Genomic DNA, 26,311 nt, shown 5'->3' on the forward strand with positions numbered 1-26,311 from the left:
CGATCACCCGTTCGTAAGTTGAAAATACCTCATTTTTCTAATTTTTAAGACTTACTCCCCCCCCTCCCAACTACCCCAAAGAGGGCAAATAAGTTCCGATTATGTCAATCATGTATCTGGGACTTGCGCTTATTTTTCCCATCAAGTTTCATCCCGATCCCTCTACTCTAAGTGTTTTCCAAGATTTTAGGTTTCCCCCCTCCAACTCCCCCCAATGTCATCAGACCCAGTCGGGATTTAAAATAAGAGCTCTGAGACACAATATCATTCCAAACATCAAATTTCATTAAGATCAAATCACCCGCGCATAAGTTAAAAATACTTCATTTTTTCTATTTTTCCGAATTAACCGGCCCCTTCTCCCCCCCCCCCCGGATGGTCAAATCGGGAAAACGACTATTTCTAATTTAATCTGGTCCGGTCCCTGATACGCTTGCCAAATTTCATCGTCCTAGCTTACCTGGAAGTGCCTAAAGTAGCAAAACCGGGACTTTGGGTTTTCCCCCTCCAACTCCCCCCAATGTCATCAGATCCGGTCGGGATTAAAAATAAGAGCTCTAAGACACAATATCATTCCAAACATCAAATTTCATTAAGATCCAAATACCCACTGATAAGTTAAAAATACTTCATTTTTTCTATTTTTTGCGAATTAACCGGGCCCCCACTCCCCCCCAGATGGTCAAATCGGGAAAACGACTATTTCTAATTTAATTTGGTGCGGTCACTGATACGCTTGCCAAATTTCATCGTCCTAGCTTACCTGGAAGTGCCTAAAGTAGCAAAACCGGGACCGACAGACAGACCGACAGACCGACAGACAGACCGACAGAATTGGCGACTGCTATATGTCACTTGGATAATACCAAGTGCCATAAAAAACGTACATACAACAAAACAAATAAAACATATACTAGCCCTCAATCATTGCCAGGTAAAATAGGATTTAGAAATTGATCTGGGCGATCAAAAAATCATACACAATGCTGACATCCAGTCATCCAGCTGCTGCAAGTTTCAGCTAAAGCAGGGGGTTAAACCGAACCTTAAGTGGCGACCAGCTACGTATTACCTGACCATAAGGGGATTTCTAAGATATATTTTGCATACCTAAAATACTTAGACCAGATACCTTTTTTCGTCAGGTAACGTCAAGATGTTTTGAAAGAGCGAAGAGCACCGAATGCAGAAGAGCGAATAAGTTGTAGACTCTCGCTAGTATAGGCCTGTTGCATAGCGCTCTGAAGCAATTTTTCACAGCTTTTCACTAAGATGTGTAAACAACAGGCAACGTGGTGTTGACACTGGTACCAAATAGAACGCCAAATAATTAATATTTTCAGACGGGTATACAGTATACACATTGGACTAACCCACGCCACCCAAAAAAAGAGAGAAAATTCAAATTAAGTAAACTTAATACTTAATACACGTTTTGGGCGGCCTTTTTTAAGCATGTAATTTCCGCTAATGAGCTTCGTATTCACGAGCTTGCCGTCTAGTCTCACATTTAGTTTTCCGGGTATTATGCCAGTTACCATATATCTGAATGACATAGGGTTTGCACAAGGTAACACATCACAGGAAAACCCCATGACTCATAGATGACCCTTTTTAAATGCACCGCAAGTGCGGCTGCTTAAATCAGCTTATTTAGAAGCTTTTAGAGATGAGTCTTCAAGTTCATAGCCAAGCTAGGCAAGGAAAATTTTACAAGATTGTAGAGAGTGGAGAAATATGAAATAATGGATTAAGTATGGATAACAAGGGGGCAGAGATGATAGGAAATATTTTAAAGATCAACAAGTACATGTTTGGCAGCATGAAAGACGCCTTCTTGGTTCCCTGAAACTCTAGAGGGTGGAAAAAGACACGGAGTGAGGGGGCGTTCTTTTAAAGTAAGTTTAATACAGGATGAGTTAAAGTACATTACTTAATTGAGAGCGAATAGTTTACCGCTTGGGACAAGAACAAAATACTTAGGTATGAGGCAAGGGCGGGATGATCCTTACCTTACTAACCTATAAGTAGAGATAGAGATGGGACAATGGGTCATGATGACATAATGGGTGAATGTGAAAAATTGCGTGAGTTGAGAAAGGAAGTGTATGGAGAACGTAAACTTGATAAAATATGGCTGGCGAGCATGGTGAGGGATAAAAATTTTACAAATGTTGAATGATAAGGATGATTTCTCAGACTAGCAATGGACCTTAGGAATAGATTTTTGTAATCTGAATAATGTTTTGTTTACATAATTTGATCTAATTAGAATTGAATCTTCATTTTGCTGTGCTATGTTCCAGGGGTTTTCAGAGATATAAATTTTTGTTATTATTATTATATGCGATTATATATATATATATATATATATATATATATATATATATATATATATATATATATATATATATATATATAAACAGTAAAAAAAAACAAGAAAAGAAAACACTTACTTTGTAGATGTCCTTCTCACAAGACTTGATCGTGGCTTATTTTTATCACTGTCGAAAGAATCACTTCGAGAAGATGAAGACGGAATGTCCTGTCGACACTCATCCTTTGCAACACCGTTAACATTCTAGAAAAGGAGAGAAAATATTAATATAATTACACTCAAGTCCTTTATTTTTCCAAAGAATAAACACAAGATAAACAAAAACTGAAAAACTGGGTTGCGTCCACTCTTCTCTAAACTTGAAAAGATTTTTTTTTTTCTTTAGCCAAAGTTTCTTTTTTCCATGATTGAACTCCTTTTTTGCGATTAAAAAGATAAATGCCGATTAAAGATAAAAAGATAACAGTAAAATGCCGTTTCAAATTAAGGTGCTCGGTTGGTTTTTCATAGCATCAGAAACCTGAGCAACGCATCGCTTTTTTTCTCTTGCCAAAAAGCTTCCTATTTCCAGGAAAAGCAATTCCCAGTTACTTTTTAAGATTTAATCAAGGACACATCAAACCCCGCTCCCTTCAAAAGCAGATTGCTACCCATACCATGCTACCCTTTACCTTGTTTAGCCCTCCTCCACTTTGCACCAAAATGATGCCATTGCTACTACCCTATTTACTGTTAATGTCATTCAAAATATATCAACAAAATGTCCGTTGGGGTGCTCAGTTGATCTCTGAGAGCAATTAAAATTTAACAGTCATTTCGATTTGTTGATGGCTATGTTCTATAATCGAATGTCCATTTCAGATTGACTATTTAATTTTGACGATTTTAATTTTCTTAGAATTTTAGAAATTCTTTAAAATAAATCTTCAGAATCTTACATATTTTTGGGAGAGACATTATATGCTTGAACTTGCATGTTGTTAATAAAATTGTTATATGTACATATATATACAACTTTTCTGACCACTAATCACAGTAATCACGTATATTCCTGATCACATATTACGATCAATTCTTATTCATTTGAATCATTTATACAGTTGAGCCAGCTTCTAAACATGAAATAAGAAATATTTACTGGTATTAAAGTACAACTCAGTGACTTGGGAATTTGTCCATCAAATATTGTCATTGACCCTACATTTGCCCTTCATAAAATTTACATAGAATAAAAAAATTCTATGTAAGTTCTATTCTAAAATTCTCTTAAAAAAGAATTCTATGTACAAATTAGTGCTCTGGCCAAGAGAAGTGTTCAGGAGATGGGAATGTGGGACTCTAATGTCCCTCTCCAGAGGCATACAATATTGCAAACGAGTGTCTTGAATGCTACAAAAAAGGCTTTCATTTTGCAAATTTCACTAGTCTCTTTTGAATTGTGACTAATCAAATCTTCAGAAACTGATATTTACAATTTTGAAATGAATATTTGTGTTTTTATAATTTTGGTTCTTTTCTTTACTCAATTAGTTCGTATAAATTTAAGTGACAACTGCACCAAAATAGATATGCACCACCAAACAACGATGCAACACCCAAAATAATATGTTTAAGGTCAGATCTCCCCCCAAACCCCCAAATTTCGAGATTCACTCCTCAAAACTGTATTAATACGTTTTACTAAGCTTTTTGTTTAGTTGCAATACACTGTATTAAGACATCTCAGTCTGCAGGAATCTTAATCCAGTAAAAACCAGGCACCCATACATTTTTGAATCATGAACACATTTATTAGTCAACCAGGTTTTTCTGTGGGATTTAGAAAGTTTTATTAATAACAAGCTTTAATTTCCCACACACACACCCCCCCCCCTTCACCATGGGTTAGCCCCAATTCCGATCTTAACCATCAATGTGAACGGAATTTTTATACAATCCCACTCAAATCCAGGATATCTTACTAAACTCAGTAGTTCTAATTTACCTAGAACTCAATATAAATGAATCTAATCCAGGGGAATTTCCCTCAATTTATCGAGGGTAGAACTAGCTACAACTTTTATCTGTTTCGGTGCGAATAACAATAATAAAAAAAATATATAATATTAAAATAAATATTAAATGAAAATTATATAATAAAAAGAAACGGTCAATAACAACGTTTTAAACCTAACCGTTCTCGCCCAAAACGGTGTCCGTAAGGGCAGGGGTTCGAGTCCAGGTGTCACCGATTATTTTGTTTGGCCCAGTTCGAAATGGGTACTTGGAGAAATCTGAGGAAAAAACACATAAAGCCTCGGATGATTCGCATCCTTCCAGGTATTGCACTTTCGGCGGAAGGAATAGAATCAGGAGATCAATGCCTGCACTGTATAGACCAAAGGTCAGATTCAATTTTTTTTTTTTTTTTTATTGACTCAGGGTGCGCTCTAGAAGTCGACTATAATTATTGATAATTAATTATTCATTATTATTACATGTTAAAAAGTAATTTAATTTATAAACAATATGTATACATATAAGTTCGGAATGGGCTACAATGTCACCTCATTTTAAGTATTATAGGAACTTTAGCGGCTAAATTTGTTTGCATCTACTATTTTAGGCTGGACATAGTAACAAATTAATATCGATTCATTAATGTTACTGGAACACGCTCTCAGCGTATTGTAATGGCAGTACTAACATTATACTCTCCAACTAAAACTTGAAATCCCCTAAAAATAAAAACTCTTAATCGAAAAACTCAACCGAGGCTAGTTTTAAGTAAAGGAATTATAGTCTTAAATGATCAATTATCATAGACTATAATTATTCATGACAACAGAAAATTATCTAAGGTCATTTTAAAACCAATTTTGACAAGTGATCTCTATTTTTCACTGATGCCAAAAATTTCTCTTGAATTTTCCAAAAGATTTTGGAAAATTTCAAAGTTCCAACTGCATATAACTTTTTGCAACTCTTTAAAAGTGTGGGGTGTAAGGAAGTGATCAGAAAGCCGTCTTTCACTTTGAATTTTTTTCAAAATCCATGACGTAGCCTTGGGAATTTTAAAAGGTGCCTTGTAACCAATTAGACGAACTTCCATAAAAAAGGGCACCAATTAATGTCTATATCTTCGAAAAACGTCTCTCAAAATCAAGACGAAGTCATAAAAAAACAGCGCAAACCGGAAATATAGACCAAGCAAATGATTCACCAAACTTGAAATGAAGTGACAATTATATATCACATGACTAAAAGCCCCCGTGCGTAGTATTTCAGCCCCTTGTTCCCCAGTCTTAAGGGACAATAACCCCTCTTTTCTTCTATTATTATCTTGTACTTGAGTTGTTTTTGACAGTATTTGACTTGTTTCAATAGAAACCAAAAAAGGTGTTATTTCAGACAAATGACAAAAATAGTAATGTTGTAACAATTTTTTTTTTCAGAGATAGGATAAATCAACGGTTTGATTAAGAAAACTTTCTTTTATAAAACTCTTATGAGCTCGTTAAGCCAATTCAATTCCTTGACAACTCGATATAGGAAGATACGGCTCATTCTTGACGCGTACAGACAAATTTGAAAGAAAGGATAACATTTAAATACAACGGACAATAAACACTATCCAATCACCGCAACTATTCCGTATCATGTCCGTGTATGCAGTTCAGTTGCCGTACCTGTAAGTCAACCCAAGCTACTTTAAGCATACCCAGTTTACTTATACCCTTTTACGAGATGAAGGAACAACATGAAAACATACGAGACAAAACAGGATTACAACATACTAAGGGCAAACTTTTCGAAAGTCGTTTTAATCGCAAAATATATTGGTTAATGACACTTAATTTAGGCATAGGCAAAGGGTTAGGCTAGGCAAAGTTATTCGAGTTAGGCGGATTAACCCACATGAGACATAATGTCTGCATAATTAGAATGTTTAAACCTTTACATTACGTTTCGTATTAAATGATAGGGGTATGTTTCAGGAGAAAAGGACTATACACCTGTCCGAATCAAATTATTTATCATACGTTTAGTGCAAAAGAACATACTTTTTTATAGCAACTTTTGTAATTTTCCGAAAATAAATTTGTGATTTTCCGAATATAATTAAGAAGGTTCCGATACATTTAGCACTACGGCTAACAAGACAACGGTAAGGTACAGTGAACAGTGCAAAGTACAGTACAGTACAGCTAAAAATAGAGCCAAAAGTCTAAAGTTTTTTGCTACATTTTAGTACTGTATTTTCGGCACATTTATTTTTTATTAGAAAAAGTCTGTATGATTTAGCTTTGAAGATAACACTATTTAGTAACACTTTCAAACTTAGATTCTAACATCAGTCTCAGATATCCAAGGAATTTCAAATAATTTCTCAGATCACGCTGCCTTCGTCGTTAACAAATAAAATATTGAAAAACGAATAATTTTTTTTTAAGGAGTGGATAAACAAATAAAAAAAATTTTTAATTGAAATAAAGGCCCGAAAATCTCGGCTTCACGTCTGGAAGCCTTTATCAACGAAAAAAAACCAACTAAACTAGGTTAAACAGAACAAAGAAAAAGGAAAAAAAAGAAAAAAAACTCACATCTTAATAATGTCCAACTATTCACCAATACAAATAGTTTTTACACTGAAAAAAAATAAATAAGAGGGAAATAATAATGTGGATTTTGGGCTATCGTTATTTTCTCTTCCATTTCATCTTCAAAGTTAATGGAGTCTGAACAAATCAGTTAGTTTTTGAAACTGTTATAACTGGTGATATTGATGATAATTTTGATATCTCAGAAAATCATTAAAATATTTTAGATAAGTAAAGTAAAAAACAAAAAAAAATAAAAACAAAAAGAAGTATTTTTGGAACTACAGGGGCTGTAGGACTTCATAGGAAGTAATTAATAGTTTTCTATTAAATTCACCTATGGACAATTTAGGTTTATGCGAATCTTTTTGGACGATATTCTAAATACTAATCTTATCGATTCTATAATTGTTTGGTTTTTTCGGAAAATTGACAGACAAACATTTCTTTTTATTTCTAAGATTTCACTGTCTAAAACTATAATTCAGAATTTTTGAAAGTATTATTTTATAGGAATGTTAGTCAGGTGGCAACCCTGTTTAAACCCCGACTAACGGTGGGTAATGCAGTATATAAGCATCCAAACATTTAGCAATAAAGCGTCCTTCACCTCCATGCCATTTATAAGCACCGTATTCCCACTGATGATTACAACCACCTCATTTGAATCCCTTTCGGATAGAGAATGCCCAGAGTTTTTCTGTTCCAACTCCTTTTTTGTTCCAACAGACACGGTGGCGTTATCCTCAGTGACAACAGACACGGTGGCATTATTGGTGGGAACTTCATTATGTAGCTTATCCTCATTTTTATTTTCCCTGGTTTCTTCATGAATGTGCTGCACAGCATCTGTATCTGTTGCTTCAACAGTTGAGTCAGCCAAAGTTACTACTGTAACTTCATTTTCTATCCTTGCTTCCTCAATTTTGCTATCTGAAAAATGAAAAGTCCTTGATAATTTAGAAAAAAAATTAAAGAAGAGTGAATTAATAGAATTTCATTAATATAAATTAATCCAAAATAGCAGCTGAGACATAGAGTCCTACTAAGGTCTGTGGTAAAGGGCACAATATGTAAAAAAAGAGAAATAAAAGAGCAGCACAAAAATAGTTACAAAGATAGAAGAAGAAAGCATAGCTAATCGAAGGTACAAACAACAAAACTTTTGAGGAATATCAGGAAATCTTCCCAAATCATGAACGATTGAAGCACGTTTTATAACCATCACTATGATTAAACTAAATTGTGACAAAAATCAAAGCAAATATTCGTCAGTGATTCGTCAGCAAGATTTAGTTTCTTTTTCTTCTTCTTCTTCTTCAACTGAGTGAATATAAGGTTCATTTCTGTTTTAAATCGAAGTTCAAAAATTCGCTTTTCGGTAGGCAAAAAACAGAGTTGAAAATATAAATGAAAGCTTCCACAAAGTCAAGTTAATTTTTTTTTATTCTCGAAAAAAAAAAACTAATGAAATTTCCTAGGAAGACTTGGGAAAATTTCACGTTCACTTAACTAAACTTAACCTCTTCAATAGAAACTGAAGTTTATTCATTTAACAAATTTTCTAATGAATGGGCTCACAGATTATTTTTCATCGGCGAGAATTTTCCTCTAGACGCTTGTTTAGTTCTCCGATATGAAGGAAATAATAGCTTAACAACATAAAACGGCCTGAAATTCGAGCTCACGCCAATTTATGGATATTTCGGAGCATACATCCCCCCCCCCAAGAAAAAAACAAGGGTAAAATACATTTTAAAAATCGTTAGCTTAGAGTAAACTACCACCACGCATCAGTACGGGATCATGTTTTGAGCATAGATCAAGTTAACAATATACTTTACAATAAGTTACTTTATATAGACATATCATCTGCTGAGAACGATTTGCCGAATCTGTTCTTCCAAAACTCGAACTCGTTTTTCTCAAAGTTTTGGAAAAACAGATTCGGCAAATTACTCTCAGCAGACGATATGTCTAAATAAAGTAAGCCAGCAGAGGCTACGAATATGTCCAAAAACTTATTTGTCACATCTCGAAACAAGATTCAGACGTGAGGAAGCTGTCGACTTGTTAGGTGTCACGTCTGTTCACAACAGACCAAAAACGTGTTCAAGTAAACAATTTCAACGTCAAAAATTTGGATAAAAAATTCTGTTTCGCCAAAACAAGGCGCCGTCTCACAACTCAGTGGTTCCCATGACGAAGATTCACGAATTACGGTTTGAACTGCGTGACCACCCTTACTCCTCAGCTCTAGCTGTTTTATAATATGGCAGCTAATGAAGCAGTTTTGCTGCATGTAGATTACTGCATGCAAATTTGATTATTCAGTCTCGGTAATTAAAACCAATAGTAGACTAGAGTCTGCTGTGTTTCAAGGACAGAAGGATATTTCGATCAAAGGTCACAGGGATAATGGCAACGTTTGCACTGAAAGCATTTCCCTGTCAAACGAAAGATGCTTCAGCTAACTTTTGTGCATTCGTGTTAACAACGAGTACGATGGATTACAGAGCTTTTGAGAACAGCGGGTATGAATGCTATATTTATAGACCAAACAACCCAGAATCAACCCATTGAATGTTGTGGAGAAGAGACGTTGCAATAGTTTTGGAGCTAATAACGGAATCCAAATAATACAGTGGAATTTTTAATGGAACAGCTTATGAGTCACATAAACAGCTTAGCTTAGTTCTTTGCTATAACTATGAAAGCTTAAGACCTAAGGATTTTACTGTGTTTGTAAACATCCATCACGGTATATTTGAAAAATTATATTTTAGACTAAGAGCCTACCGTTTATTAGGCAGTTGAAAAATAGTTGTTGAAAAGTGTGGTGAAAATGTTACACACTTGTTAAATGAAGGAGCTCTGAGTCTGCTCGACTGTATAGGGACTGGCGGATATGCAGTGATGATATTGACTAACTGGGGGAGTTGCTGAAATAAAAAATAAAAAAAACGGCGAATGCGTCACGATTTCCCAGATTTGATTTTATTTTTATTGGTTCTATTGAAGCGTAATTAAAATCATAAATAGTTTTTGCGTTCTTTATTGGTTTGGCTAACAGAAACTACGCTTTAACTGAAGTTTCGAAAGATCAGCTTGTGAGGATATGCAAGACGAGGTGGTTTCTGAGGATGTTTGTGCCCCACTTTCTTAAAATCATTTGAGGCTATTGAATTCAGCAATAATTGAAATGAATCTGTCACCGTTCCAAAGGCAAAGACCCTACTTACTGCGCTATGATATATGGAATTTTTGGTATCCCTGTTGTGTCTCCTATTGCCTCTCTGTAGACTATTTCAGAAGGAGACTTTGGGACTTGGTGGGGCAGGCGCCCACGTTGGTGGTCTTCTTGATGCTCGGTAAAAACAACATGAGTAGTTCCACGTGGAGGTCAACGTGATATTTAAAAGAATTAAATAGATTACATATCAGTGATCAGCTTGGTAGTTGAAGTTCCAAGGATTATCCAAAAATAAATGCGCAGAAATCAGTCATCCTTCTCTTCTCGCAAACGACAGTTTTGAAAACAGCAGCTCCAGGAAGCTTGACTTGATTTTTAGATAGATGTGCTGTGTGTAAATTGTGTAATGTGCTCCGTATCATTGTATTAACATTCCAAACATTGTGGTTTCGACAGCAATATCGCATGTTAGTGAATGTCTTTCATTTGTATCATGGTGCGAACGCAGAATTCAACACATCTGCAGAAGGAACCACTCTCTCTCTCCACCCCTCTTCCTCTGTTAAATTCCCTTGAAGCTCTCCCAAATATTGTGTAAAAAAAAATTATTTTAGTGGCTCTATCAAATTTTAGTTTCGTTGGACGAATATTAGAGAGATCTCCAAATGCTATATTATTAACTTGATCTATGCTCCAAACATGATCCCGTATTGATACGTGCTGGCAGTTTACTCTAAGCTGACGATTTTTAAAATGTGTTTTACCCCTTTTTTGGGGAATGGGGGAATTTATGCTCCAAAATATCTATAAGTTAACATGAGCTCGAAGTTCAAGCCGTTTTTTGCGGTTAATGTAGTGTTTCCTTCATATCGGAGAACAAATTAACACACTCGACACAGCACTAAGAAGCGCTTTCATTTAAAGTTCATCTAGTTTCATTTAATGAACAATAAGGATCTTATCTTCAGTGGTTGCAGTTTTCAAATAACCTGATCGTTCGCTGTCTATTAAGCTGGAGATGCCATATTTGAATTCAAATGCCAAAAATCTAACAATGGCAAATGATGGCGAAGAGTCCCCGTACACAGCACACAACTCACCATTGATTTTTGTACCTGTAATGTCTTTCAAGAACAAATATTTGACGAAAGTTCGATACTCGACCTCATCCACTTTCTAAACAACTCTTAAATAAATTTACCCAGACGATCATCAGGCAGCGACTCTAGCGAAATCACTGAACTTCTGGTGGTAGCTGTCAACAATTGTGCAACCGCATTGCATAACCTTTATTGATAGGTTGTGCCATCTTCAGGTTGGAAACTTTTCAGAAAGCCTTATAGTCTGTTACCACGAACTGTAAGGCTTTCATAGAATTTGGAATATAGATAGAATTTCCACAAACCCTTCTCTTCTTCATTCTTTTTATTTGTCTTAATTTCTCTTTGGCTGTTCAATTTTACATTGGCTGCTGAACTTTTCATGGAGAATTGTTGAGGGGGAATTTTCCGCGGTCAGTTTGGGGGAGGAGTAAGAATCACAGCCAAGAACGATTCTGGACTCCATCTGTTTTTCCACAATCTGCACAGATAAGCAGAGTTACTAGGCACCCAATAAACTACAATCCGTTTAGTGCCGTTCGAAGAAATTTACAAACTCCTTTTTGCCGTATTTTGCAAGTGTACTTAACAAGTGACTCTTTTCTGATTTCCTATTTCTATTGTGATTGTAAAAGTAACGTAATTTTTTAGTGCTACGATAGCAATTTAAACAAACGAGCACGAATATGAAACAAACTAGAAAGATACAAGTTTTCCAAAACGAAGGTAAAGAGCGATGGTAAAACTTTACATGACCAGATATTATACTAAGCGTGAAGGAGGCTACCGTTCCTCTCATCCACCTTCTCTTTACGCTTAAGCTTAAACTATGCTTCTATTAAAAAATATTAGGATGCAAGCTGTTAGTTGGTAAATGTAAATTTTTTCTTTATCAATCTTCCATCATAATGTACATAACTAAAAATGCTATGGTGTTAAACAAATATAATTAGGTATATTGGTATATTAATGACAAGGGACATGTCATTTGCAAAATTGTCAAAAAAGTTTATTTTTAGCGTCAAGAGCAGAGGATTGAGTAACCAGTAGCATCCTCAATATTTGGGAAAATTTTTGTCTGTTTTAACTTTTAGCGTTGTTCTTCACTTTAAATTCGAAAACTTTTTTTCTTATATCTTGTATTGTCATAAGGCAACAAAAAAACGAAAATGTTTAGATGGCTCTTTTCATAAAGGGACAACAATAATAAAAAATGTTCTTAATCAAGCATATATGGAGGAATTTTTTTCTTATGAAATAAATTTGACTTTCGCAATTGTTTTTGTTTGTTTTTTTTTTTCAATTTTGAAAAGTAGGGCATGACTCGAAAATGTGACCCGTTGACATAAGAAGACAAAAATAATAACAAAATTTTAACGAGGAAGGATAAAAAATCGGGTACAGCAGATATAACTGTTATCATAAAGGATAAACGTCATCCTACTTTCAAGAGAAATGACTCTGATATCCGCTAAACTCCAAAAATATCTGCCCAAGACATCCGTTGTGGCACTTAAGTCGATCTTCCTACTTTATTTGATGGGAAAATATCAATTAATACCAAAACTAAAAAAAGGTTGCTTGGCCACGGGCTACCCTATCCAGAGGAACCCAACCCTCGCGGGATTTAGTCGGTTTTAATTTTAAATCAGGATATTTATGAGCGTTGGGAGGTATTCAAAAAGTAAAGACTCTGTTTCAACTACTTTAAGCAGTTCTCTTCTTAAATGGATCTGATGTATCAGAATAATGTGTATCTGCTTAAATGGATCTGTTTAAATGGATCAGGGTAATGCGGATATCTTATACGAGGGTAAGAGCCAAATGGATCTCATATCTGCTAAACTCCAATAATACATGTCCAAGATACCCTTTGTGGCACTCAAGTGGCACTGTGGCACAAATTTGTGACCACTGGAAGATATTCAAAAAGTGAGGACTCTGGTTCAACTACTTTAAGCAGTTTTCTGCTTAAATGGATCTGCTCATGTAATGCTGTATCTTCTTAAATGGATCAGGGTAATGTGGATATCTTATATGAGGGTAAGAGTCAAATGGATCTCAAATCTGCTACACTCCAATAATACATGTCCAAGATGCCCTTTGTGGCATTCAAGTGGCACTGTGGCACAAATTTGTAACTGTTGGAAGATGTTCAAAAAGTGAGGACCCAGGCACAGCTACTTTAAGCAGTGTTCTGCTTAAATGGATCCGCTCATGTAATGATGTATCTTCTTAAATGGATCAGGGTAATGTGGATATCTTATACGAGGGTAATATTGAATTGAATTTCATATCTGCTACACTCAACTTTAATTATAAATATATTAGGAACTTTCATTATATCCACTAGGCAGCTTATAATTGTTTCTTTGAAATAAAAACTAAGAAAATGCCATGGTCTTCTCGCGAGGGTAAATGGCCAGTTTGATAAGAGAACCCTTGGTCGGCAATATAATACGTTTCTTGCACTGGATGTGTTGTTTTGTTACACCCTTTTGGAAATTTTTCTCTGCATCTGATAAAAAGCAAATTCTATCACTATTCTTTAGATTCTGCAAGTATTTTCTTAGTGTCCCCATTTGAAATCGTAATAGTTATATTTTACAACGGTACGGTATTTTTGAGATTTGTCAAAATATGGACAAGCTGTCATGTAAATTTACATGACAGCTATAAATATTTGCAGAACAATGGCATGTATAAATACATGACAGCTGAAAATTTGCATGACAGCTATGAATATTTGCAGAACAATGTCATGTATAAATACATGACAGCTGTAAATTTGCATGAATTATCGATTTTCCACTGACTTACCTTCTGTCAGGTGCCTAGCGTCACTAGTTGTGAAATCTTATAATACCTGGCCCATGTACTAAGCCATGAAGAAGACATTAAAAAAAGGGTTGATTCAGTAATATTCATGGAATTTGCAGAAGAGAGCGGGAGTGAGTGGGAAGAGCCGTATAGGTACTGGCCAGCCTATAGGCCTTGAACTTTTGGGGACAGGCAGCTCAAGTACCCGCACTTCCCACAACACACCATTAAGTTTAAGTAATTTCATGAGGAGAACCCATTGTTAGTTGATTGGGGGATATTTTATGTCTATCTGAAGGTACTTTTGTGGAGTCAAAAAGGAGAATGGACTAACTAGGTAGTCCATATACCCTTACTAAAATTCTGGAAACGGAATCTGATGCTGAATGAGTGTTTAAAAGTTAAAGTTGTCAATATTTGTGCGTGATTTTTGTCTGTGCCCTTTTTGTTTTTCTTTTCATTTTATTATACTCCTCTTTAGTGCATTTTATTGTGCACAGATGGTAATAATAAATTATTATTTTTATTATTATTAAGTCAATATTCCTTTTTTTATATGGTGAAAAATGTTCATTGATATGAAAACTGAAAAAAACAGAAATGCCCAAAAAAGAAACTTAGCCAGGGACCGTTCTGTTCAAAGGAAACCAACAGTTAGGGAGGTTGAAAATTGGAAAAAAAACGGGAATACCCTAAAAGAATACTTAGCCAGGGACCGTTCTGTTCAAAGGAAACCAACAGTAAGGGAGGTTGAAAACTGGAAAAAAAAAAACGAGAATACCCAAAAAGGATACTTAGCCAGTGACTGTTCTGTTCAAAGAAAACCAACAGTCAGGGAGGTTGAAAACTGAAAAAAAGGGAATACCTAAAAAGGATATTTAACCAGGGACTGCTCTGTTCAAATGAAACGAACAATTAGAGAGGTTTAGTCAGTTTTCATTTTATAGAAAATTTATGAGCCTTTGAAGAAGTTTGAAAAGTAAGGACTTTGTTTCAATAAGTTTAAGCCGTTTTTTCGTGGTAATATTGATATCTGATATATTGCCGGTTACGAGCATGTAAAAAGATGGAGAAGGTAGTCAACAGTAAAGTGAAAGAACTTTGCCCTGCGTTTTCACCAGCCTATAATGGAACAACCTATGTACGCTGTTACCTGGTGTAACAGTGCATATGGATTCCAAATTATTCTTTAGAGGCAATTCCCATAAACTCTTTGATACATCTATGAACCCTGAAAATAAGTAGAGAAGGACTGACCTGCAGCACTCCCAACACTTTCCCTTTCACAGCTAATATTTGAGAAATTGGATATGTCACTCCTTGTTTCAATGCCATTTATTTTGTCATCATCATCTACAGTATTAACAGCAATCACAGATATTTGAGCATTGTCTATGTCATTGCCACAGTCTTTCACACTATTGCTCAAAATTTCGACTTGCGAATCAGCAAGATTAACAATTTCCGGATTGATTTCTATCGTTGTAGAAATAAAATCATTTTTTTCATGAGGTTTGTTAGTACTGTCTATGGATATAACTTTAATAATGGTACTATTCTCAGTTTTACGGTCATAGTCAATAAAGTCATCAGTGGAAGATTCACTAGGTTCATAGCCAAGCATAACTTCAGTTGGTAACGCGTCTAGTCCGACGCGGTCAATTACAGTCAAAACTGTACTACCATCCGGTAAATCACTTTGGCCTAGACTATCATCTTTCACTATTAGTTTTATTGCACTTGTTTCTTTAGCCTCATCAATTACATCAGCTACCGCATACACTATATCACTTTCGCCAATTTTGTTATTAATTTTGGCTTCTTCATTAATTAAATCATTTTTAGCATCAGCATTGGTATTATCTTGAATATTATTATTTTCACCGGTTAGTTTGGCCTCAACAGAGACTATTGGCTCGGATTTGTCAACACCTGATTCGTCACGGGTGACGTCTAAATTGATATTTGGCACAATTGGTGGCATATTCTGTTCATTTGAAACGCTTTCGTCAACTATGTTCTTCTGTGGAGTCTCAGTAATTACATCTTTGCTGGGAGTTTTTTGCAAGACTGGAGGGAGGGGAGCAGGTCCTTTTTTTCTTTCGCTTTCGTGATAGGATTTAGGTCTTCCAGTAGGCTATAAAAGGAAAACGAGTTAATGCTTAGTTCATATGAATTCAAATATCAATACTGAGAGAATAGAATCATCATAATTAAAATCTCAGCATTTATTTTTGTCACAAGTTCCTCAGAAAATCCGTCTTTTTCTTCTGGTAAAAATCCAGCATTTCTATTCTGTATTACTTTTGCTTTCAGATAAGATTTGGGTCTTATAGCAATGTAAAAACAAAACAAAACCTACATTCATAAATCTTTAAAAAAATGTTTAAAAATATACCTGTTTTTGTTCCTAGAAATCCCTGAGAAATATATTCATTTTCATAGAAAAATTTACTTCACTTCATTTTCTTTTTCATTTTCATTTCATTTTCTTTACTTCATTTCCCTTTCTTGACTGCACTCAATTCTTCAAGTAGTCAGCAAAATCAAAGGAGAACTAGTAAACACTTAATTTTTAGGACCTCCTTTGTTAAAACTGATGATATTTTACAGAATGTTCCCAATTTTTTAACGAAGAACCTCAACCGTATTTCTACATATCCCTAAAAAATAAATTTTCCATCTCTCAAATTCCCTTCCCCCCCCCCCGCCAAAAGAAAACTTTTTTTGCACAGGTGAGTTTCTATGGGTAAAATTCGTAAATTAGTTCAGTTGATAAATAGATGACAACCACATGTTCAAATCTTAAGCCCATTCTTTTTATTTAAAAAAAAATAAAAACGGATTAAATGTAGAAATTAGCAATAATAATGCGATACATAAAAATAAAATAATAAATACGAAAAAATCAACCTTAAAAAAGTACTGTTTCTATATTTATAGCAAAATTAAATAATTTTCAATTGGTATTCCAGCATTAGTTGTGTTAGAATTTGTTATTTTTAGCATTAATTTTTATCAAGTGGCCATTGAACTTTGTCTTTTGAAATAGGACAGCTTCCCAACATTGTTATAAAGTACATATTCTAAAAAACGCTGCATTTAAAATTACCCATGTATTAACACTTCCTTTTTTTCTATGGTCAATTAAATAAAAACTTTTTTCCAAAAAAATAAGTTTTTCAAAGAAAATCAAAGAGCTACATTAAGCACAAGATGAGCAGAAATAAATTCAACCGATAATTCAAGCGTAAAACAAACATAAATCACAATCAATAGCTAAATGAAATCGAGAGCAAACAGAGAATACAACAATAATCGAACTAAATTAAAGTTAAATTGAGAACGAATAGAAACTACCACAAATGGGAGTAGAAAGCTAACGCTCTCCAAAGACCAAGAGGTCATTTACATTTTACTGAAAACCGCATTTATTTCCGACAATGTCTTTTCATTTGACATAATATCAACAATATACAAAGAAAGAAAATCACCAGAGTAAAAGAATAACCAGGATAACTGAAAAGAACTAATGAATGTAGATTGACAACTTAATACATGAAGATATTCATTCACGGAAATCTCAGCAATTTCAGATTTATTAACGCTACACAAGTGAAAATGTTTAAAATGTATTTCGGTTTTAGGCATAGACCATTTTCTGGTGTGAAAATAGGATCTAGATAGGTCTCGACTTTGGGAAAATTCGTTTCAGCCTCCCAGAGCCCTTAATACAAGTGTCTGTAGACTGAGATTAGACACCACTGAAGGTTGAAAGCCTTGAGTAGAAGTTTCAAATCGTAATTTTTTTATTGACAAATCAGACGCTTTCAAGTTTTTGGAGAAAACATTCCCGTTTCTTAGCTGTAAAGTGAGTTTCGGATTCTCAAGGGCTTTGCACAAATATACATACATATAAAATATATATATATATATATATATATATATATATATATATATATATATATATATATATATATATATATGTTATAGAAAAAAAAACATAAATTAAAACAAACCTCTCCAGCTGATGGTCTTCTATCTCCAACTATCTCAGAGCTTCTTTTGTTTTTATTTAATTCTTCTGTAGGTGGTGAGGGAACCGGTATTTCAACTAAAAAGTACATATAAATTACTTTTTTCAACACACTATCACTAATCCAACTTCTTTAGATTATCAATAAACATTTCGTCACATTCAAAGTATTTAAGTGGCACTGGGACAATATCAAGCCGACATATAGCAATTTGCTTGTATATTTATTATTAGGTTCTTATTCATTAGTGTTCCGTAAATTATTCGGTACCTGTATCTTTAAGGGGGAAGGGCATATTTACACAGCCTACGCAGCTCAAATACTGTATCTAATTACTAGAGGATCGCAACGAAATATGAAACTTGTCTTCTTGGTTACAAGGGGCTTTCTTTCACTTAAGTTGAACAGAAATACTTAAACAAATATTTTCTTTTAAATTCATCTACGTTTTATTAAATTTGATTTCAATATATTTTTATTTGTTTATAATTCTGAAACGTAACATATAATTTAAGCTTATATAACATATAACTATCATATATCTATATATGACTTATTGATAGCTATATCAATAACATATTAAACATAAAACATATGAAACTTAAACATATCTTTACTATTCAATTGATTCTACGGCGAAGATGCAATCATGCTTACACAGTGTGGCAAATTAATGACACATCCAATTTTGAGAGGGCCACCATTTGTCACCCTTTAGCCGTTAAATTTTTTTATATAGTTAAAATTATATAGCACTAATAAACATAAATATAATAGTGCATTAACTTATTTATATAGTATATATAAATTATATTAACTTATTGTACATACAATAATATATAACTAACAAAAAGTATAATAAATTATATTAACATTTGACGATTTGCCACCCTATTGACAAGATAATAGGACGTTGTTTTAGCAGTTATAAATTTTGTCCTTTGTGATTTTGAGGACAGGTTTAAGTACGTACACGACCTGTCAGTTCTCCTGAAATATTTCATTGAAAACTCAGACAATTCCCCAATTCAGTGATGCAATAATGGGCAACTTTGAAGACCAATGTACTATCAACAGCCTTCAAATCAACGAAGGAAAAACCAAAATCCCTCGCCTTTATCTTCTTAACAGGGACTTTGTCAGTCCTCCTCCACCGTACCCTAGTGTATGTTCGGCTGTAATTCTCGGTGTCACATTTAGCGCTGAGTGCTCGTTTAGTACTCATGTTGATACAATCACTAAACAGGCAAATAGTGCGATACGTACCCTTATCTTACTACGTCTTTTTGGTTTCTCTGTGTCCCAACTTAAGACGGCTTGTCTGACATACATCCGACAAATTCTCGATTATGTTTGTCCTGTATGGGGCCCTCAAGTCAACAACACAAGTTACCTAAACGACCAACTTGAGTCACTACAAAAAAGAGCCTTTAAATTTATTCTTTCCGGCGCGTATGTAAGTTTATGAATCGGCATTATCTGTCCTACAACTACCGTCCCTTCACGAATGTTGTTTGGGTTTAATCGGCAAATTTTGCCAATTTCTTCTTAGCAGTGAAAAACATAGAAATTATACGACCAGTTATGAGGAATAAAATAAACACAAGGTCAGCTAACAGAGTGAGACTGCGATTGCCTACTCCAAGAACAAAGCGTTTCGCTAATTCGTTCGTTACTTTTTACAGCAAATCTTAAACAGATTTGCTAAGCAATTTCAATGGAGGTGTCTTAACTGAAGGATTTTGCCATGCCACGACATCGTCTACAGTACTATCTTCAGAAATTATTGACTAGTGTTTTCTAAAATCCCTTCTAAAATTCCGCTTATCTGAGACTCAATTTTTTTTTTTATAGAACCTTTTAAATGAGCCGTTCATGGGTTAAGTAACTTAAAATAGCTTTTCCCTCTTTCCTCCTTTTTAGTTTTAGTTCCTTTTTAGCTTTGCCTTTCCCTCTAACCTCCTTTAAATCTTATTTATAACTTCTTCTCACCCTATTAGGGGACAAAACACTTAATGATGTGTCATCTGCAAAGCCATAATTTCCGCAGGGGGCACCAATCTTCACGGTTACCCTGTTGCCGCGAAGACAAGGTTTCTCTTCCGAGTATAGGGATTGAGGAAGGAGCCTACGACCAAAGTGGAGACCCTAAACCATATGACAACATCAGAACAAATCCAACCTGTTATAGACTATCCTCGTTGGAGCATTTGCTGGGGTTACTGTAATCCCATTGGGACAAGCTTATAATAACTTGTTCATATTAAAACCAAATTAGCAACGGGTTTTTTCAAACAAAGTTACAGAGAAGACATGATAAATGTCTTCTCTGTAGCTTTGTTTGAAAATCTTAACTTGCGTTAATCTTGATTTTGCAAACACACGTTAGCAACTAAATTCATTATAAAAACCTAATTAATATAATAATAATTAATTCCCAATAAATAATAATAATGATAAATAACGGCAAAATATAATAAAAAACAACAAATATTGATAGCCAGTAGTAAACAAATAACAAATAAGTAATTAGCATTAAGCTAATAATTACATGTTTTTTTTAATATATTATTGAATAAATTCTACCTACCTTCACTCGGCTCGCTACGAACAGATAATGTGTCATCGTCTACATGCTCAGACGTTCGACGGTCCTAAACACAAAAAACAAATAGACAACATTCAAATTATATAAAAAAATATTTCTAATGAAGCAAATAAATAATATTATAAAACTTTGATCCAAACGCAACAAATAAAATTCCCACAGAAGAGCAGCGTAGTTTTAGGAAGGGAAGAGGATACATTGATCAAATTTACTTAATTATATTATTTAAAAATTATAGTCTTATATTATTTAATTATATAAATTAAATTATTTAATAAAATTAATATGATTTTATTTCAATTTAATTAATTTAATAATATTATTTGTATATTGAAGCGTAGATTTAAGAGAATAAAACCACAGCTTTAAGCTTTAGATATAAAAATTTAAAGAGCGAAATGAATTAAACTAACACTTTCAATATAAAAATAAAAATAAAACAAAGATAAATATAAATAATTCAATATACATAAAAATAAATAAAAATTTGTTTGTTTTTTTTCAGTCAGGAAGTCCTGAATGATGCACCAAAAGCGAGTTCTTTCACCTCTTTAATAATCTGGCGGCAACACTCGTTCCCCCTTAGGGTCAATCCACTAGGGCGAATTTGCCAACACAGACAGTAAACAATAATACAATAATTAATTCTAAAAAAATCAGAATAAATCAGATTAATAATATTCTTCAGTTTTAATTAAATTATATTGTTAAATTGGTAAGAAACACAATTTTATAATGATTCAATTACATTTGTATTGATTAAATAATAATCAGAAAAACTAGAATAAATTAGGGAAATCTAAAAAATTAAAAACTATCGTAGTGAGGAAGCCATGATTTCAAAATTGCATTTAATGTTTCAATAATTTATGACCAGAGCATTTAAGTTGATATTTGTGGTTAATTTCAAAACAATTATCAAAATTTCAGATTCAATTTTGGCAATGGAAGATATTTCTTTTCCTTTTGTCACATGCATAGATTTGATCTTCAAATTACTCTAACTAAATATTTACAATTGATTTAAATTCTAATTAATTTGCATTCATTTTATCTTTGGATTGTTTGATCTTTAAATAGAAAGAATTTCCTCTGGCAACCTTTTTTTTTTCGGCAAAATGAAATAGGTGGCTATAAAAACAGACTTGCACAAGGTTATTTGATATCTGAGGCAAAAAATGATAATTCAAAAACTCAAATCTAGACATTAGACTAATTCTAATAGAACATAGCAAGAGAACTTAAACTGAAGAACATATAAAGCAAGAAAAGAGAACAGAGGAATAGATACTGAAAGTTTTTTAAAAATTACCTGTTCATCTTCAAGAATTTCTTCTACTATTTCTGCTTTATATTCTGCAATCAATTCTCTAATAGGTTTTGAATCTAAAGTACATGAAATAAAGGGGTGCTTCTGCAGTTCAGCAGCAGTCCATCGATGAGTGGGATCTTTGACCAAACACTTAGCTAAATAAAGACAGATATATCTAAAGTACATGAAATAAAGGGGTGCTTCTGCAGTTCAGCAGCAGTCCATCGATGAGTGGGATCTTTGACCAAACACTTGGCTAAATAAAGACAGATATATCTAAAGTACATGAAATAAAGGGGTGCTTCTGCAGTTCAGCAGCAGTCCATCGATGAGTGGGATCTTTGACCAAACACTTAGCTAAGTAAAGACAGATATATCTAAAGTACATGAAATAAAGGGGTGCTTCTGCAGTTCAGCAGCAGTCCATCGATGAGTGGGATCTTTGACCAAACACTTAGCTAAATAAAGACAGATATATCTAATGTACATGAAATAAAGGGGTGCTTCTGCAGTTCAGCAGCAGTCCATCGATGAGTGGGATCTTTGACCAAACACTTAGCTAAATAAAGACAGATATATCTAAAGTACATGAAATAAAGGGGTGCTTCTGCAGTTCAGCAGCAGTCCATCGATGAGTGGGATCTTTGACCAAACACTTAGCTAAATAAAGACAGATATATCTAAAGTACATGAAATAAAGGGGTGCTTCTGCAGTTCAGCAGCAGTCCATCGATGAGTGGGATCTTTGACCAAACACTTAGCTAAATAAAGACAGATATATCCTTGATCGATTAGTTATCATAACAAATTAAGCATAAACTTTCTTTTTTTTTTACAGGAAAGAAAAGGATAAATTAGAACGCACTACACCCTGTTGTAGCACAGTTGATTGATGCTCAGTTTGGTAATATAAGGCCCGGGCTTCGATCCCCACCGCAAAAATGTTGGTTGACAAGCTTGCTACTTGTCCCTGTAAAAAAAGACCCAGCAACTGAAACGTCAATTCGAAGCCCTAGGTGCCAGCAATGGCTCTGGAGGGTCTTTATCCTTTTTTTTTAATTTCTTTATTCCTTTTTTTTACGTTTTACGGGTGAACGATGACAGATTGCTAAAAAATTCACTTTTTGGTCAAACATCTGGAACCAAACGAAAACTAGGTCACAAGAATTGACATCTGTCAAAAATCACGAAGGAAAATCGTACTGATAATGGACACTATAGAGCCCTCTTTGATAACTTTATCAATTGTGACAAGTTTAGCAATATGTTTGACAAGTTAAAATGGAAAAAAAGTAGTAGACAGAAGTGGTTAAAATAATGGGAGTAGAGAAAAACAAAAAAGCACAACAGCAAATAACCTTTGTGAGAAAAAAAGGGCAGTTTGGGTTAATGAAATTCAGAAGGAATTCGCATGCTTGTAAACTGCTTGACTGAAAAAAAGGATAATTTCTAAGGTATTGAAACAGCTGGTATGTTGAAAATTGGACCCTCGTGGGGGAGGAGGTAAGGATTTAAAGAAAATTGAACCCTCACGGGGGAGGAGGTAAGGAATGCAGCTTTGAGAAAGTTGGGGTGGAGGAATAACGAGCGCAATTAAATTTGCCTCATTTGGCTTGTTACTGCAATGAGTTGTTAGTAGTAGTAACAGCAGTTTTATAGATTTACGCAATTAGACTCATTTCAATTCGATTCTAGAGCCATCCTGGTGCTGAGCTTTGGCAAAAATATTATTTTCGCTAAAAAAAAAAACTACTGCAAAAAGGAATTGTTTCTAATTAATAAATCGAACTTCTATATCAAATAAATAACTTAAATTCATTCATTATCAAAACTGAATGTAAAAACTTCACAAGTATTTACAAAACGAACCATCGAATACTGATTTTAAAATTTTGGCCAAAAACTAAATGCGAGTTCAACACCAGGGCGGCGCTGAGACTACGTTGAAATACACTATTTAGACACAACGTAATTATTACTGCATAGCTCGATAAAAAAAAAACTTTCTAATAAGAAATCACAAAACTGAAGGGTTTAAATAATTTGATATGAGGAAAATATTATTCAAGGGTGTAGTAAAACAGAAATAATTAAAACAACAAGTAAACAGATTATAAACAGACAATAAGTAATTACAGATAAGTAAAACGTTATAAGTTATCACGTAATAATTCTAAGGGAAAAAAAGACAATATTGAGTTGCTTTCGATTTAACAGAATTTAGTTAACTAAAATGTCTACCTTTTTCACTTAGGCTTATTTGCCAGAAAATGAATTAAGAACGGAAAGCGGAAAGGCAGAAAGCCAAATAGAGCGGAAAGCTTGGCAGAAAATTTAAATTGCTATAACGTGAGACGTACAAGATATTAGGAACAGAGAATCAGGTATAGGAAGGGGAGGCCTGAAACAGTCAAAATAACAATTACGCCGAAATAATCTTGGCTAACAAGAAATCAACCTTTTTCTGAAAATTTTAGACCTCTTGTTTTTTTTACAAGAAGAAAAGTAAACCCCAGTACTATAAATACAACCGCTGAGTGAGTGCCTCTAATAAACAGCTGCATCATTCAATCTGGAAAATCCAAAATAAATCATCAAATTTTGCAAGAGCCAAGCCTTTACCATAGAGGCCATGAGGGCCTCTATGGTATTAATTAGATATAAGAAGCAACTTTCATACTTTTTGTATATTCAATCGAGTATTACCTGACATTCTAAATAATAGCCAACAGTGAATACAAAGGAACCAGAGGGATAAGGAGCTTCACTCTCTAAGTTTCGTCTTGGACTTTTAAAAATAAACTGTTGCAGCCCCTCAAAAACTAGATATTAATCTGAGTAGTTTAGATAGTAGTTGGATGAGATATTAAACTGAGTAATTACTATACTAACTTTTACTTCCTAGAAGTCAGTCCAAGATCGGTTAACCTCTTATGGCATATATGCGAATTAGGCTATTACGTAAAACCTCATTCCCACCCCCTACTTGTGATTCAGGTCCCACCCAGAATTGTTGCAGCCTACTCCTCGATCATGCTTTGTGTACATAAAAAATTTGCAAAATTTAACAATAATAGAATTTACAAAATACTGCTGGTCTAAAACAGCAGCAAAGCTCATCACTAAAAGGGTGCAAAATATTATCCCAATTAGTCATCATCCACCCATATAGGAAGTTATAGGAACCACCCATATAGGAACGAGTATATTATCTCGTTTTCCGTTTTCATATTTTATGTTTTCCGTTTTCATATTTAATACTGGCTGACAAAATCCTCGTTTTCTCATCTATTTGATTTTATTTTTCATTTATTATATCTTTTCCTTTCTTAGTTTCAACCGTCATGTATAGTCAGTGTGGTCTTAGAATGTATCTATGGCAACCAATTTCCACTTCTGTTGGTCGATATATATCATATTATACATTAATGGTAGTTGTAAATTAAATACTTGATATTATTCATGAGAGGAATTAAAATACATGGAAATTTGGTTGAGGTGAGCTGAATTACGATCATTTTCAGTTATAATGATTTCTGACAGCTTTTATTAGTATTTGAATCAAATGATATTTATCCCATGCAAAGCCGTATCCAGGGGGAGGGTACCAGAGGGCACCAAAAATATGCAAGTGTCGCAGTTGACGTTTGCAGAAATTCTTTGCAGATGTCTAATAACTAAGAATTCTCAACCGTAGTTTCATAGTCAACTTTCCAGTTAACTAAGAATCCCTTCGTGCGAAAAAACGTTCAAAGTTAACTAAGAATTGTAAAATACGGCAAAACCTACTTATTAGTTAACTAATGAAGTAAATCGAACGAGGCTTTGTTTGTTCATGATGAGTGCATAGGATTGTTAATGCTTTATTTGTTAGCTGTGCACATTATTGTCAACAATACAGTTATTCAATCTTTGGATTTGAAATGTAAAACACTGTATCTCAAATTTTCTTAACTTTACACAAAAGCCTTGACAATTTCGTACGGAAGTCAGATTTTCCGCACTTCGAAAAAAATAAATAAATGAATCATTTTTCCCAATCAATTTTTCCTCCTGATTTCAGTAGGGCCATTTATTCTGTATATATATTATCTCTAACCTGCAATTTAGGAAGTTTGGTGGAGACACGCTGTTTCATGTCATCAAAAATACGACAGGAAACGTCGGCCTCCCCATTTTCTTTTTCACACAATTCTTATTTACGAAGTCAATAAACTGAAACATCAACCACTTTAGCAAGGTCTGAACTCAAGTCTTACTCAGGTATTTCTAGCCAAAACTACTTTAAAAAGTTCCCAGACTACTTTAAACAATTATGTCAAA

The 26,311-nt window shown here is 34.0% G+C and overlaps 1 protein-coding gene across 2 annotated transcripts in view; it reads right to left on the bottom strand.

The window, feature by feature from the left end:
• Positions 1 to 26,311, bottom strand: part of LOC136025379 (serine/threonine-protein kinase 10-like) — a 114,827-nt gene that overhangs the window by 35,999 nt on the left and 52,517 nt on the right. Inside the window, exons 7-12 of one of the 2 annotated variants that reach the window (XM_065701361.1) lie at positions 21,989 to 22,143; positions 20,659 to 20,722; positions 18,051 to 18,145; positions 15,289 to 16,168; positions 7,577 to 7,851; positions 2,457 to 2,581 (exon numbers count right to left, since the gene is read on the bottom strand). In XM_065701361.1, coding sequence (XP_065557433.1) covers positions 2,457 to 2,581; positions 7,577 to 7,851; positions 15,289 to 16,168; positions 18,051 to 18,145; positions 20,659 to 20,722; positions 21,989 to 22,143 — 1,594 coding nt within the window. Of the gene's footprint in view, positions 1 to 2,456; positions 2,582 to 7,528; positions 7,852 to 15,288; positions 16,169 to 18,050; positions 18,146 to 20,658; positions 20,723 to 21,988; positions 22,144 to 26,311 lie in introns of both variants that reach the window. The other variant, XM_065701359.1, reaches the window with a different exon arrangement.

Source organism: Artemia franciscana, chromosome 3, assembly GCF_032884065.1.
Source record: "Artemia franciscana chromosome 3, ASM3288406v1, whole genome shotgun sequence".
Lineage (NCBI taxonomy): Eukaryota > Metazoa > Arthropoda > Branchiopoda > Anostraca > Artemiidae > Artemia > Artemia franciscana.